Consider the following 16,525-nt stretch of genomic DNA (forward strand, 5'->3'; position numbering starts at 1 on the left):
AGACAATGTCTTGAATCATCCAATACTAAAAACTGGGCCACAATTCCCTGAACTGAGGGGTGGGGTGGGGGGCAGAAGCCATTAAAAGGCACAACTAATACAAAGTTTCTGAAGAAGTAGTCTAGATAAACTCAGCTTACATGAGGGAGATAAATCCTTCCCCCATTCTTGTACATAGGCCAAAGAAACACCTTCAAGTGCCTTTGGCAAATCAAATGCCATGCTCCAAAGCAATGTGCTCTAACCAGAAAGAGTCTATGGAATGTTTATGTACCTACCAACTTAGGGACGGGAGAGTACACTTTTTAACTTTCAAATACATCAGAATGTAATATAAAATAGTCGCAATGTAGTTTGCCTGTATTACCGTATTTAAACGGTAAAAAATTTTAACACGAAATCATTTCATCTTTTGCTCCTTTCATCTTTTTGATTTTCTGCATTTTTAGCTTTTTCAATGGACTCCAATTCTGACCTACCAGCATTCTGCACTGGTTTTAAAAATATCACATTTTAACATGCTAGCTTAAAAATAACTTTGCTTTCACCCTTCCCAATTATTTTTGAGCAGAAGCCTGCTTTTCCTTGTAGAGCCACATAGTCCTGGAAAAAAACTTTATTGACTTCGTTCTTTTAACCTCTGGGGAAACAACAAAAACTGGAGTTTCAGTAGTGCAGCAATAAACCTCCATGGGCTTGCAAGCATGTACGTGTAGTTGCTGGTTTGATCCATTCTTTCCGTTTCCCCGGAAAATGTTTCCTTAGGCTGCTCCAAATTAATACAACTAGATGTGTGTGAAAACAAGCAGCTAAGAGCATCTCCTCTTTTGGACGCCCATTACATCTTTGTTTCATAACCATTCAAGAAAGTTTCTTCTTGTCTCTCCGGTCTGTAGCACTTTCGGAGGAGGCACGGCATGCCACCTGCACCCCTGCGCATTCACGAGAAAGCAGCAAGGGCTTAGGGACAGGAGGGGTGGGGAGGGTAGGCACACAGCAAATCAAAACAAAATCAAAACAGTATCGGTTGGCAATTTGGGCTGAAGCTCGGGCTTCTGAGGCTGGGGAGGAACCAGCCAAACGTTGGTCCTGGCTGCCAGTCCTACCTGTCCCGGGGACACTTAGGAGGCGGAAAGTTTCCCCCCCCCGACCCCCCCTGCCCGCTCGGACGTCCCAGGCGCGGGGCCCGGAGGGTGAGGGGGGCGGGGGGACCCAGCTGGAGGAGCGGCAGGGCTCCCGGGGGCAGGCGGGATAGAGCAAGGGGCCGGGCCCCCCGGATCTCCCCCCAGCGACCCCCTTACCTTGGGCGATGGCGATGGACTCGAAGCGGTGCAGCTCCTTGAGCAGGCAGCTCCTCTCCGTGGAGTGCAGGCTGTAGATGAAGTCGCGCGCGCCCTGCGCCGTGTTCAGCGCCTCCATGGGCTCCTTCTTGGGGTGGGTGCCCAGCCCCCGGAGGCCGCCGGGGGAGCCCCCAGGGAACGCGAGCGCCAGCAGCCCCCGGCCGCAGCAGCACCAGGACGGCGGGCGGGGTGCGGCGGCGGCGGCCGGGCCCGGCCTCAGGCTGCGCGCGGTCCGGCTCCTCAGCAGCGGCAGAAGCCGGGACATGGTGGGCCGGGGCGCGGGGACCCCGCGGCAGTCTGCGAGGGCGATTACTGGAGAGGCGGAGGCTACGAGGAGCTGGGCTCAGCCGACCCCACCCCGATGTCCTCCTGACGGGCAGCCGCGGCGCCGGGCACCATGCACTTTCCGGGCCCAGACGGCTCTCGCCTCGTCTCGCGTCCCCGTTCCCTTCCCAAAGGCCCGCAGCGGCTCCGGTCTCTCCGACGACAAAAACTTTGAGGCGGTCAGGCCGGGAGAGCTCCCGGAGAGGGCGGGCGAGAGGTGCGGGAGGGAGGGCGCCTCCCGGGTGAGGAGGAGCGGCGCGGGCGGGCGGGTTCGGCGAGGGTTTGTGTCTGTCAGTCGGCTCTTCCAAAGGGATGAGTCAGCCACGCGCCGCCCTCCACCGGCGCCGCCCTTCTCTCCTGCCGGTCTTCCCACCCTCTTGCCTGCCCTCGTCGCCACTCCGCACCGCTTCCGCGCCCTCAAAGCCGCCGCGCTCTCAGGCCGCAGCCGCCGCCGCTACCCCTAGCGGCGGGCCTAGGGCTAACAGGGCGGGGCAGAGAGAAAGGGGCGGGGCGGGGCGGGGCCGCGCAGGCGCAGTGCGCAGGCTGGCGAGCCGTCTTCCCTCCTGTGTGGGCAAAGTGTACACGCGTCTGCAGCCCCTCCTGTGCGTGGAAATGGAGGCAGAGAGGGTGCGCACGGGTTGTGCCGGCATCCGCCACCTTTCAGTCCAGCGGGAGGAATAGTGAGGAAGGGCTTTGAACCCCTCCCTCCGCGGGGTAGTGAACCTATCACCCCGCCTTAATGTCATGCCTCAATCTGCGGCTCCAACCGAACGGTGCCCCAGCGTGCGGGCTCCCTCACCCGGCACGGACCAAACGGATGCTGGCCAGGCCGCTTCGGAGAGCCTCGCTACCGCTCCGAACCTCGGGGGGTCACAGCACCCTACTCAGGCTTTTGGAGATTGAAACGTCCGAGCCACGTTCTTTGCCAAGTCAGCATCCACCATGACCTGAGCCAGACATTCAAGTCTGAGGCACCCACTCTGGGAGCTCCAAAGAATTGGGCGAGTCCGGCTCTATCTTTTCCCAAGAGGGGTTTGAGACTGAGACCTTGACCCCGAGAACGCCCTTCCTCGTCCTGAAGCCAGCAGGTTGCAGACTGTTAATGCTGGAGGCAAGAATGTCACAGACCTTTTCCGGGTGTTTGTTAAGGTTGGTCGGCGATTCTCCAGCACTTCCCACACGTCCAGGTCCTACGCATCTTTCAAGACCCAACTCATACAGTCTCTTACTCCAAGCTTTCCTTTCTCTTTTCCTAAGGGAGAGATCTCCGCTTCATCTGAATCTGTCTAATGATACTTAGGCTTCCTGTCTTAGAGAATAATACATCCACTTAGAGCCTAAATCTACTCAAGTGTAATCAAGATCTTAATCCTATCCTTATTATATCTGCCGCTGCACCCGGCCCAAGACCGTTTATGTAGTAGATGTGCCACAAACACGTAAGTGCAATATGTATAATATATGTGAATCAAGGGAGGAATGTTATCGCTAAATCCTCCTACTGATCTAACCCAGTGGTTCTCAAAGTGTGGTCCCCGGACAGCAGCGCTTGTTAGACGTGCAAATTCACGTGCTCCACGCAGACCTCCTGAATCAGAAACTGGGAGTTGGGCCCAGTCGTCTGTGTTTTAACAAGCCCTCCAGTTAATACTGAGGCACACAAACGTTTGAGAACCACTGCTCTAACTTAAAGAAACATGGAAAACAATTATTTTTTTAGTTTGAAAGTATTGCCTCTGGTGTTTAATGACAAGAATGCATTCTGTGGAAACTGCAAGTTCTTTGAGGGTAGAGACTGCCTTTCTTGTCTTTGAACCCCTCCACACCCCCAGTGTGTGCTGGAATCCTCCGCAGAGTTATATCAGTCTCAGGCTCTTGGGATTACCACCACCTTCTCCCCCATATCTCTTACTCCCAAGAAATTCTGACTTGTTTGGGTTTGGGGTAGGGCCTGGGAAGTAAGGCTTGGAAAAGCTCCTCACTAAGAACCCATTGCCAACAGTCTCTAGGACACCAGTTTTGTGTGTGGGCTCCAGAAACAGATTGCGGAAAGTTCGGTAACTAGGTCACCTATTTCCTAACTAGACGTTAGGAATAGATTATTATAGTACTGGTCCAGATGAATCATGCCTTATGGTATCCACTCCCTTGTGGAGACCTATCCCGCATTGACTGTGGGCTGGGCCATGTGACTTGATTTAGCCAATGAGTTGGACGTCACAAACCTTCTCTCTTAGGTGCTTGCTTGTTAGGGCTTGCTGTGTGATTTATGAATATTCAAATTCTGCTGTAGAAAATAGGAGAAACTAAAATGTAGACACAATTTGCTTATGAGATATGTTATACATAAAATAAATGGATATGTGTTGAACATAGACAAAAAGGATGGGACAAATGGAAGTGCTACTTTAGATAGAAAAAATTAGATAGAGACCAAGTGAACTTTAAATATTAATAAGGCACGGATCATACTACTTCTAGACTGACAACTATATCATCCCTAATTGGCCACAGACACCCTTACAGTCCCATTATGGCCTCATGGAGTCTCTGCACAAGTAAAGCAGATAAACTCCTAGCTACTCAGCCAGCTAGTGGCCAGACACAGTTATAACGCAACACATTTGTCCTTATGTCTTTGACAGAATGGATGTATGTTGGTTCCAGGCTCCTTCAATCTGCCCACCCCTGTCACTTACTCTCCACTCTGGCCCTTAAAACTACACCATCTGCAGAGAAGACTGGCACAGCAGAGAGGATTAGGATGTATGAATATTGCATAAAACAAAATTTAGGTACTGTGGTCCTTCCACCCTGCTTATACCCTATCCTGAGCTTGTTTATCTGCCCCCTCTCTTTTTCCTTGCTTCTTACTGTATTCTAAATTGATTGATAAACTGGATTACTTACTATTTCTGCTCTTGGAGTGAATGTTATTCCAGACTTAGTGGCTTAAATACCTAGTTTATTTTACTCATAATTTTGTGACTCAGAAACTTGGGAAGGGCTTGCATGCGCAGTTCTTTGTCGGAGTCTCTTATCAGATGCCAACTTCAGCTGCTGTCATTTGAAGGCTCACCTGGGCTGGACATCCAAGATGGCACACTCATGTGGCTGACAGTTGGTGCTGGGTGTTGGCCATCTGGAAGCTTAGCTGGGGCTATGAACTAGAGAGCCTTCCTACAGCCCCTCCAGCATGGCAGAATTCTCACATGGCACCTGGCTGCCCTCAAAGCAAGTGTCTAAAAAGAACCAGGCTCATGGCATTTTCTGACTTAGTCTAGGAAGTCATGCAGCATCACTTTCACTGTCTTCTATCAGCTACCAGCAAGCCATGAAGGCCAGCCCAGATTCAAAAGAAGGGGATATAGACCCCCACCTTTCAATGGGAGCAATGCTGAAGAATTTGGGAATATGTTTTAAAGCTGCCACATAAACAATGTGATTCAAGCTTCTTAATTTGGTCTATAATCCTATGTGTTCCATGACCTACGGTACAGCTTGTCTGGTGGTACACTTGGAAGCTGCCATTGCATCAAGGTAATTTTCCACATGACGTTTGCCTGCTTGGAATTCAGCTGCCATATAAAGAAGTCTGGAGTATCCTGCGAGAAAGGCCACATGAAGGAGGAGGCAACGGCCAATAGCCCCAGCTCAGTGTCAGGTACACACATGAGGCCATCTTGGACCATCCAGTCCCGATCAAGCCCCAGATGACAGTATTGCAAAGTGGTTGAGATCATTAGCTCTGGAGCCAGACTGCTTGGGTTTGAGTCCTCACTCTACCTTTACTGGTTGTATAACCTTGGGCTAACCCTCAACCTTTCTGTGGCTGCTCATCTATTTAATGAGCATAGGGGCATCTGCTTGATAGGTTTATAGTGAAACTATAATAAGTGAATTAATACATGTTAAGCATTTCAAACAGTACTTGGCACATGGTAAATGCTCAATACACTTATTAGTTATTATTATCCAAATTCCCATGGACCTCTCAAACCTCTAGGATTTTGTCTTTGGAACCTAATTTGAGAAATATCTGTCATTCGATACACGTTTAATGTGTACTAACCAGATCCTCTATCCACTCCCTTTCTTTGAACATTTGAATACCTTAAATATGAATAAATGCAGGCGGAGGGGAGTGGGGAGGGTTTGGGGCCTGTGTATGGAGCTATGGGGAAGTATAGGATAACGCAGGGTAGAGGTGGGTAGCAAGAGGAAGATTCTGAGGAAATATGGGGGGTGCTAAAGAGGTAGTGCCAGCAGGTTGGAGAAGGTTACAGAAATGGAAGAGGGAGGAAAGGAAAGCCCAAAGGCAAACTTAGCCTTGGTTCGGCCTAGCCTGCTGTTCACTTTTACAGATGAAAACATCATGTCTCAGTTAATAATCACCGGCTCCTTCTCATGAAAAATTACTGCTGAATCAACAGTCCACAATAGGCTACATCATGGAAACACTCTGTTGCTGGCAGGGCACAAGGCTGTTTGCTCTCTACATTTTATGACACGTTATACACCCAGCTATGGTTGTCCATTTTAAAATTATTGAAATTGTTGCTTTACTTAGTTGGACCTTTAATCCTTTCTTCTGCCCACATTTTCACAGTTCCCTTGTTGCACTTCTCACCCATCAAGTATCTGCCTTAGTTTCTGGACCCTAGACGTCCCCTGCCCCATCAGGGTTGTGGTGAATCAATTGCTGCTTCACAAGGAAAACCACAAAATTATATTCAAAAAATTAAAGAAGACTTAAATAAATGGACGGAAATACTAATTCAAGTTTGGAAAATTCAGTAGTATAAGATATTCAATCTCTCCAAATTAATCTATAAATTCAGTGCAATCTCAATGAAAATTCCAGCTGGGTTTGTGTCTCTGTAGGTATGTGCATGAAATTGTCAAATTGATACTAAAATTTATATTGAAATGCAAATGGAGGTGGTAAGGCATACCAGAAATCCTAACTCTAACACCTGCTGTATCATTTTGGACAAGTTAACATTCTAAGTCTTGGTTGTGGGGTTTGTTGTTATTTCTTAAATACTACCCCACAGAACCATGAGGATAAAATGAGATAATGTATATAAAACACATGGCACAATACCTACCATGTAGCAGGTGCTCAGCAAATGGTAAGTAGTATTAAAAGGCTTTAAAAATGAGTTTTAGCCATAAACAGTATATCTAGCAGTATCAGAGGCTCATATAACTTCAGAGCTGAAAGAAAGAGAATCCAGCTAGATCTCTATTTTCTCAACATTCCTTTCTCAACATTTCTCAGCATGCCAGTTCCTTGCAGTCGAGCTGCAGTCCAGTTTCCAAGGACAAGGCTGGAGATATAAATTTGGGAGCCATCAGCATCCAAGTATCATTTAAAGCTATAGAACTGGCCAGCTTCCCACTGGGGGTAAAGTAAAGATGGAGATGAGGGGAGGGTCTTGGGCTGACCTTGGGACACTGACCTTGAGACTAGAAGAGGCAGAGCAGCCACTGACGTAGAAGGAAACCAAAGGACAGTGATGTGTATTGTCCTTCTTTTTATTTGTATCTCCTGGAAGCAAGATAGAAAATATAAGAGAGGAGCTATCGTTTGGAACTCAAGCTCCTGTGCTCAATTTCATATTCCATGAGGCTCATATTTATCTGTCATAAACATACCTATAGGCAATAAGGCCGTGACTGTCCCACAGCCAACATAAAAAGGGCACCTGTACACCTAATATCCACACACCTACCTGATGCTTTCAGAGCAATGTTTTGTAACATTTTTCCCCCTTCCAGGCTGCCCATCATGTTTGAGGTTGCGGAGGGATGTTGATCAAGGTAAATATAAATCATAGGGCTATTAAATGTCCTCTCTTCAAACTTTAAACTCAGATTCTTAGTAGGGCTTCCAAATGTTTATATGCCATAAGAACTATTTTTGAGAAATGACTCTATCTTTGAGCCCAGCAGGAAGGTCAGTGGAAGGATATTGAATGTTCCCGTTTGTTTTGGAAGGAAAATAAGGCATCAGTTCAGACTTTTCTGAATACCTTTTCAAATAGATTTATCAAATCATCTCCTAACACGTACCTGAATTCAACATATATCGACACCTTCTCTTGTACCAGCCACCAAGCTATGTACTAGAAGTATAAACATAAAAGGGTAGTTTGTGTAAGGCGAAATTTTCTATTTAAGATCCAGTATTTTCTTTTTTTTTCTTTTTCTTTTATCCAAAATGCCTCTTTATAAATTAGATAATGCTACCTGTTTGTTTTACAATAAGTTTAAGCTTTCACTTGTGTTAACTTCTGGTGTGAATCCATTCCTGCTGGTGTCAGAAGTTTATATGATTTCGGATATCATTAATTGGCTTCACCATTTGTCTTATGTGTTCACCCTCCTCCTTCAGGATGGACTGAATGCACTTCCGCTGGTAGGCACTGAGAGTGATGCGGGTGTTTTGAGGACGCAGGACCTTTTCCATCTTTTGCTGCTGATAGTCTTTTTTCAACCTCTTTGATGATTATTGCCCCAATGTCGCAGTTGATCAGGTAGCTGTAATTCTTTCTTCATGTTCCTCTCACTATCAGAGGGAACTGGGAGCTGTTCATGATATCTTCTTGTTTTTCCTTGGCTTCCTTATATTTGTCAGCTAAGTGCTCGGCCATTTCCTGTAGACTTTTCCTTTCGACAACAATTGAGATCTTCCAGTTGTTTCTTTTTTTTTTGGTCACATAGTAATTTGACCCTCCGCTGAATCTCCTCCTTTGCCAGGTTCTGTTTAAGAATGTACTGCTCTCTGAACACCTGGGTGGCTCTGCTGAAGAACTGAAGACATTCCTCGGGAGGAGGGGCTGTATCTTTTTCAGATGATTTCAAAAATGCTGGATTTGCAACACTACGTTGTGAAATGCATCTAATATGCTTCTCGAAAGAATCTGGCGATTCAGCCAGAATTTGGAGGGGAGACTCTGCCACTTCAACATCTTCTTGGGTACAAAGGAGGGGAGGAGACGCTGGATGGACTGTGCTTCTCAGTGTGTTACTTCAGCATTTACTTAACCTCTTGAAAAACTAATACTTTCAATGCTAGAAAAACCACTGTTCAACACTATCTGATTCTCAGAGCCAGAGAAGATTATTCTGCCCTATGCCCTTGAAGTTAGCGGTGGCTGTGCTTTGGCCAATGAATGGAAACCTGACATATTTCACCTCTGGATACAGGTAGTTAATTACTTGTGCTCAACTGTGCAGCTCTCTCTTCTCCTAACATGGTGAGATTCACAACATGTGTTGAAATGGAAGTTCCATGAACTTGAAGAGGCCATGGGTAGTGAGCCAATATAGAAGGAGAGTTGCCCCAATCCAGAGCAGATTTTGCATGACTGAGAAATAAACATTTTTTGTAATTTTTTTGTATGTCATTATAATTTAGGGATTGCTTTTTACTGCAGCAACAGCTCCCATTTCATGACTAGCACAGCTCCTACGTGGCTTTGTTTCTCATTATTATAATATCGAATGCCTTCCTTCACTTCTGCTATTTTATCTAAAGGGAGGACCTGTTTTAGCTCCAGCATGTTTGTCTCTCCTGATTAGAATATAGGGAGATGGGGTCCTCTTTTCTTCTGTCTGGTTTCAGAGCTTTGCGTAAGTTTGGAACCACAGACATAGATTTGGGAGTCAACAGCATTAAGGAAGTGGTTAAATCAATGCGAGTGAATCACGCTGTCTACAGAAAAATGTGTAAATGAAAACGTAAGAGGACAGAGACCTGGGAAACCACCACATTTAAGGGATAAGCAGTAGAAGAAGAAAGAACCAAGGAAAGAAGGTGAGATGATATGGCAAAAGGAAAAAATACTGTGGCCACAGAAACCAAAGGATGATAAAGTTTCTACAGTGAGTGGTCTAGAGTTTCAAGTGCAGCAGCAAAGTAAAGCAAATTAAGGAGAAGAAAGTGCTCATTAGACATGGTGGTTGAACACATATGATTACGACCACTTTGTAATAAAAGTGCACTAAAATGAATGTCAATGGGTTTTAAAAAGATGTAGTCTCACAAGTACAGAGTGAATGGGAGAATAGAATGAGAGCAACACAGTAATACAAGATGGAAAGCAGATGATGGAGTGGTAACTAACCGGATCAGACAAAGGTGAAAACTAAGCTGAATGGAACAACCTAGAAGAAGGTAAATTTGAGCAACAGCCTCCAAACAGTACAGGCATTGGAGGTACCAGGCACCTTTGAAGGTAGAGATATAATTGAGCCTAAAAACAGAAGATCAAGGTGAAGAATTTTAAGAAAGCAGTTATAAGGCCAGATACCCGTCCTACATCCAATGCAGCTGGGAGATTGCCACTTTCTTGCCCTATTAGAAGTCTAGAGGTTTACTGTTGGAGAGACGCTAGGCCTGGGGCCACCAGGCACATCTGAGGGTAAGGGAGGCATAGCAAAAACAAGGGGATTGAGTGAATGTTGCATTCTGACTCATGGATCCCTTGCCACTCTTCTGCTTTGCTTTACGAACACTGGTAACCATACTATTGGGGGATTCCTCTCTGTGCACCCCTAAAAGAGCTCAGCCAGACCACTCTACAATGAAACCACCAATCAACTAGCTCTACCAATCATAGTTTCAAAACAGCTTTTTGTTGTCTCACTCTTCGATACAAAATATGAGCCAAGAGCCTAAGAATCACTAGTCAATGAAAAAAAGCCTTCAAGATGAAAAGACAGAACCAAAATAGCTAGCATCAAAACAAACAAACAAACAAACAACAACAACAACAAAATTCTGAGGACGGGGAAGCAAAATAAAACTTTTGAAAATGCGTCATGTCAACATCTTTGCCAAATAAGAAGAGAAACTGCATCTATGGAAAAAATGGGAGTCTATAAAAGTAGAAACATCCAGAAAACAAAAAAGAAAAATGTTGCTTGAAAATTAAAAATATGAGTCAAAGTGAAAAAATGTAGCAAAAGAATTGGAAGATAAGCTTGAGAAAAATTTCTTTAAAAGTAGATCATAGAGAATATAACAAATATAAAATAGAAGATAAATGACAAAATTAAAGAATCAGGACCGGAGGTACAAGAGAGTTAAAGAAGATAAAACAGTTTTTAAAATGTAAGGGAGAAAACTGTCAAAGAAACGTCTGAAGGGAAACTTTCCTAGATGGAGAAAGTTCACTGAGGGCCTAGAACACTAGATGAAAAAAGACCCACTCTAAAGCATGTCACGATGACATTTCAGATCACTAGGAACCAAGAAAAGATCATAAAAGTTCCCACCAGCAAAGTAAGTGGTTGTGAAGGGAAGTTCAGTGAAAAGAATTCCATTTCAGAATGGCTTCAGACAACTCAATAGTGACACTGGAAGTGTTGACAACAGCAACTCAACAGCAACACTGGAAGCCAAAGGACAATGGAGAAATAACCTAAAATTTCTGAGGAAACTTATTTCCAATCTAGAATTCTATATCCCACAATCTAGGGTGAGTATAGATTATAAACTTTTCAAATATTGAAGTCTCAAAATATTTATGTCCCACACATCATATCAGGAAGAAACTAGAAGACAGGCAACATCAAGTTGAAGGACTAAACCAGGAAATCCAGGAAATGGGAAGTTGCAGGACAACAGGTCTAGAAAGTGACCAGTCTACATGGGCGCAAGGTGATGGAAGGTTTTGGGAGGTGTGCCTCTAACAAAGAGATGGATTTAATAGATTTTTCTGATGTATATGAAATGCTGAAAGTAGAGTTACACTTCTGGGGGAGAGTTGAGGAAGGGACTAATGATAGGTACCTAGAAAATTAAGCCAACAAAAACTGAGGCAATTACTAATTCTAGTAAATACTAATTATATTAGGGAGTAATTATGATAAAGTAAAAGGTCATAGGTAAATAGCATTCACAGGATTATAATAACACAGATTATTGATTTAACCAAAAAATTATGATATATCCAAATTAGGTAGAGGAGGAGTGAAAGTGTCTTAGTTAGCTTGGGCTGCCATAACAAAATACCAGCGTCTGCATGGCTTAAACAACAGGAATTTATTTCTCACAGTTCTGGAGGCTGGAAGTCCAAGATAGATTTCAAGGTAGATTTCATTCTGAGGCCTCTACTTTTGGCTCCTACATAGCCACCATCTCACTGTGTGCTCACATAACCTCTTCTTTACACAAGTATGAAGAGAGAGAGAGAAAGCAAGCTCTCTGGTGTCTCTTATATGGGCAGTAATCCCATCATAAGGGCCCCACACTCATGACCTCATCTAATCCTAATTACCTTCCCAAATCCCCATCTCCAAATACCAACATATTGGAGAATATACATTGGTACAGTCATTATGAAAAACGGTATAGAGGTTCTTCAAAAAATTAAGACTAGAACTACCATCTGATCTAGCAATCCCACTTCTGGGTATGTATTCAAAGAAAATGACATCAATATCTCAAAGAAATACCTGCACTCCATGTTCAACCTAAATGTCCATGGACAGATAAATGGATAAAGAAAATGTGGTATATTGTTAAAGTAACATAAAATGGAAGACAAAACATGTAAGCCACATAAACAAAATTTAATCTAATTTAGCTTCCGGATGTAAGCAAAACTTTAGTTATTTCTCCCTCCATCACTTCCCAGTTGCCAGAAAGTTAAATGGTTAGGTCTGCTGGTCAGTTTCATAGTAATGGCTGATAATTTAGTATTCACCACAGGGAAGACATTCTGCTAAGTACTTTGTGTGCTTCATCTCCTTTAATCCTCTTAGCCTTGCAAAGCAGCTTTTGTTATCTCCGGTGCTCGGATAATAGTGAGGATGATTCTAGCTCACTATTGTTGAGTGCTTGTATGGTCCAGGTACTGTGCTAAACCTTTAATATAGATTTCCCCTCCTTATCTTCATTAATAACCCTATCAGGTAGGAACGATTTTTAATACTCAATTTTTAGATGAGAAACCAGTAGTACAGAACAGACAGGTTAAGTAAGTTGCCCAAGTTCACACAGGATTCAAACCTCTGGTCTCTGTGACTCCAGAGTTCAAGCTTTTTTCCTTCAAAGGCCAAGTTCAGGCACAGACATATTGACGTTAGAGCTGAGAGACAACGAGTCGCTGTGACCTTGTCTTTATATGAGTTTCAAGGTTTCATAAAATAAAGAGTCTGTTTTTCCTCTTGATAGCTCCAGTGGCAGCTTCCCTTGATAAATTATCTGTTGCCTGACTAGCTTCGTATTTAATGACTTTATTAACCTCCAGTTTGAATTTCCCCTTAGCATTACCCTTTTTAACTCTCCCGAATGATTTCTTCATGTAATGTCCCTGAGGCATTGGAAAATATCATTTGAGGAAAATTATAGTAGGTAATATACTAAATATAGGGTCCATTACGGCCAACCAAAAACCAAAACATGATAAATATTACGATTAATGTATTCCAATCTTTTGACTTGTGGCTTTTTATTGTCAGCCTTCTGTCTGCCTGGCACTGCACTGGGCATCCTGATCTCTCAGACTCATGACCTCTCCCTCCAATGATCCCTTGCTCCCCCTCTCTTCAGCCATTCATCCCCCTGGTTATACCTGGCCTGGTCATCACAAATCATGTCAACACCTCAAAATTCAATTATAGTGCTCCCCTCTCTGATTTTCACTTCCCACCCTTCTAGATATTCCTCTTGTTCTCACTCCCCTCACTACAGTTGTTTGACCCTGTCAGGAATTCTAATTCATTGACTTCCACTTTTTCATTATCCATCAATTCTCTCATGTCCTCTCTTGTCTTTGAACCCAGCTTAACTTCCATGGTCTTAATAGTGACTCCTTTTAAAACACCGTTAACTTGCTTGCCTTCCTCTCTCTCATTCTACTTGTTTGGAAAATGCCAACTCTGTCTATACTCAAATGTTTGCCAAATATCCACATCAGCTCCTGAGCTGCGAAACGTGACTGGAGAACATCACAACCTTCTTTTCCTGTACCCACTTTTGGGCCTACTTCCCCTTTACAATTGATGGGGGTCCCCGCTCTTATCAGAGGTCTGTTCTTTGGATCTTGCCTGCTCAGGAAGACAGCTCCTAGAATTAACCCCAGTCTCTTGCCTCTTTAAGTTCTCCCTATGGACACTTCCCACAAGCATGAAAGCGTCTTCCATTACCTTCCATCTTTAAAAGAAAAACACAAATCTTCTCTCGAACTTACATTCATCTACAGCTATAGCCTCATTTGTCTGTTTCACTTCAGGGCAAAACTTCTGGAAGGGGCATTCATGATCAGCATCTCCACTTCCTCATTTTCCATTTACTCTTTAATCCGCTCAAATAGGCCTCCAGCTCTGCCACTCCACCAAAATGGCTTTTACCTGACGATTAATAATGTTTCTGTTGCTAACCCCAGTTCTGATGTACCTGATCTGATTTTCCTCCAGATTTCAAAGGTATGTGAAATAGGAAACTACTCCCTCATTCTAGAAATGCTCTCTTTTCTTTTTTTTTTTTTTGACATCTGGGAAAATACTCTACTAGTTTTCCGACCCTCTCATTGGCTGTTTTTTCTTTCTTAAAATGTCCTCTGCATTATGTAGGGGTTCAGAACGAATCGCCCACGATGTGCCTCTGGTATGTGGATTGTTTTGAGATAAAGGTGACCAAAATCCTGTAGGCTCAAGAGAAACTTCTGTTCCCCCACCCCAAACTACCTAGAAGAATTTGAATTAGGGGCTTTGTGGGTAACTTTTTATGACCTATTTATAAGGCAGGGCTAACTTCTAATTACTAAATATCTGTCTCCTATATGTGGAGTTTCCATACATATGTATTAAATTTGGTCATTTTCTCTTGTTAATCTGTCTCATGTCATTTGATTTTTAGACCAGCTAAAAGAACCTTAAGGATGGAGGTACATTTCTTCCTCCCCCACAATTATCTTGCCATGTTCTAGGGATTGCTCTTCAACCTACTTCTCTTCCTACCTACACTTTCCCCCTAGGTGATCTCATTCAGTCTCATATAAATGTATCTATATGCCAATAACTCCCAAATGCCCATCTCCAGGGTAACATGTCCTGATTCATATATCTAGCTGCTTACTTAACATCTCCACTTGGATGTCCAATAAGCATCTCAAGTGTGACGTAGGCAAAGGACTCATGATTCCACACCATTTATCCCAGATCTAGCCCTAGGTAAGCAGCACTACCATCCGCCCAAATTCTTAAATCAAAATCCTAGAAGTGAAATATGTATAATAGGCATCTCTATAAAGACAGAAATTAGAGATTGTCTAGGTGTACCTAAAAAGATCTGGCCACTTTCTGACATCAAGAATGAGACATTATTTGGGTAAAGGGTCTTTGCAACTGTAATTAAGGTACTTGAGATGCGATAATCCTCGATTCCTCAAGGGGACTCTTAATTCAATGATAAGTGTCCTTATAAGAGAAAAGAAGACATGGAAGAGAGGAGAAAGCTATGTGAAGATGGAGGCAGAGATTGGAGTAATGCTGCCACGAGACAGGAAACATCTGGAACCGTCAGAAGCCAGAAGCAGCAGGAAGTCTCCTCCACTAGAGCCTTCAGAGAGAACTCAGTCCTTCTGACAAGTCATTTTGGACTTGTGACTGTGAGAGAAGAAATTTCTGTTGTTTTAAACCACCAAGTTCTTGGTCATTTGTCACAGCAGCCCGAGGAAGCCCGAATTCACTAGGGGTGGGGTGGAGGGAGATGAGGAGAGCCTGCTAAGGGGCATGAGGTTTCTTTTTGGAGTGATGAAAATGTTCTACAATTATTTTATGGTAATGGTTGCACAACTCTGTAAATATACTAAAATCCATTGAATTGAAGACTTTAAAGGGATGAATTTTGTGATATATAGATGATAGCCCAATAAAACTGTAAAAATAAAAGGCCTAGGAGTTACCTTTTAATCTTCTTTTCTTTATTCTCACACCTGAATCCACCAGCAAATCTTTGGGCTGATTTCCCAAATATGTCTCCTCTCGAACCAATTCTCTTCATCTCCGCAGCCGCCACCCTAGTCCAGGCCCATCATCTCTGGTCTATACAACCACAATAGCCGAAATGGTTTCCATGTTTCTGCTCCAGCCTCATTCAAATCCATACCCCTTAAAGTAGACCAAATGGTTATCTTAGAACATAAATCAGATCATGTCACTGTCTTGCTTAACCCCTTTCTCCCGCTCCTGTCCCCATGGTTTAGAAGAGAATCCAAACTCCTCACTGAGTCCTACTGGACCTTGCCTGACCTATCTGGCCCCCATTCACGTCTCAGACCTCATCTCCTTACCTGCTGCTGCCCTTTTTGCTCTATACTCCAGCCACACGAACCTCCCTTGTGATTTTGGGACACACCAACCTTGTCCCTGCCTCAGGGCCTTTGCCCTCGCTGTTCCTTCTGCAAGTCGTACTCTGCTTCTCAACTTCCTCATGGCTGTCTCTTCCTCATCACCCTATGTGAAGTTACCTCTCTCCCATTTACTCTCAATCTTGTCACTTTCCTTGTTTAATGATTTTTGTCCTCTAAAACGACCTTGTTCATTTAGTTGTGTGCTTGTGTATCATCTATGTCCCCCTCGTAAAGGTCTGTCTTGCTCACTGCTAAATCCCCACTCCTGCCTGGCAAAAGAGATGCTCAATAACTATTGCGCACATGAGGAAATGAAGGATACAAATCATAATGCACAGCCTTTGCTCTTAAGAAGTTAGACCTGCAGTCTTTTAGAGCTCCAAGACATACTCGCACAGTCATAAAAGTTTCAACAACAATGTGAAACAGCATAAAAACTGCCCATATGTAAATAGACTAGTCTTCGCCCAGAACAAATCTGACGGCCAT

At 43.9% G+C, this 16,525-nt stretch overlaps 1 protein-coding gene across 3 annotated transcripts in view; it reads right to left on the reverse strand.

Moving 5' to 3' along the window:
* Window positions 1–1,752, reverse strand: part of TMEM65 (transmembrane protein 65) — a 34,946-nt gene extending 33,194 nt beyond the window's left edge. For all 3 annotated transcript variants that reach the window (XM_033126680.1, XM_033126679.1, XM_033126678.1), the window contains exon 1: window positions 1,302–1,752. In XM_033126680.1, the coding sequence (XP_032982571.1) occupies window positions 1,302–1,605 (304 nt within the window). In that variant the 5' untranslated portion in view covers window positions 1,606–1,752. The remainder of the gene's footprint in view (window positions 1–1,301) is intronic.
* Window positions 1,753–16,525: the final 14,773 nt, after the last annotated feature.

Source organism: Rhinolophus ferrumequinum, chromosome 14 (genome assembly GCF_004115265.2).
Source record: "Rhinolophus ferrumequinum isolate MPI-CBG mRhiFer1 chromosome 14, mRhiFer1_v1.p, whole genome shotgun sequence".
NCBI lineage: Eukaryota > Metazoa > Chordata > Mammalia > Chiroptera > Rhinolophidae > Rhinolophus > Rhinolophus ferrumequinum.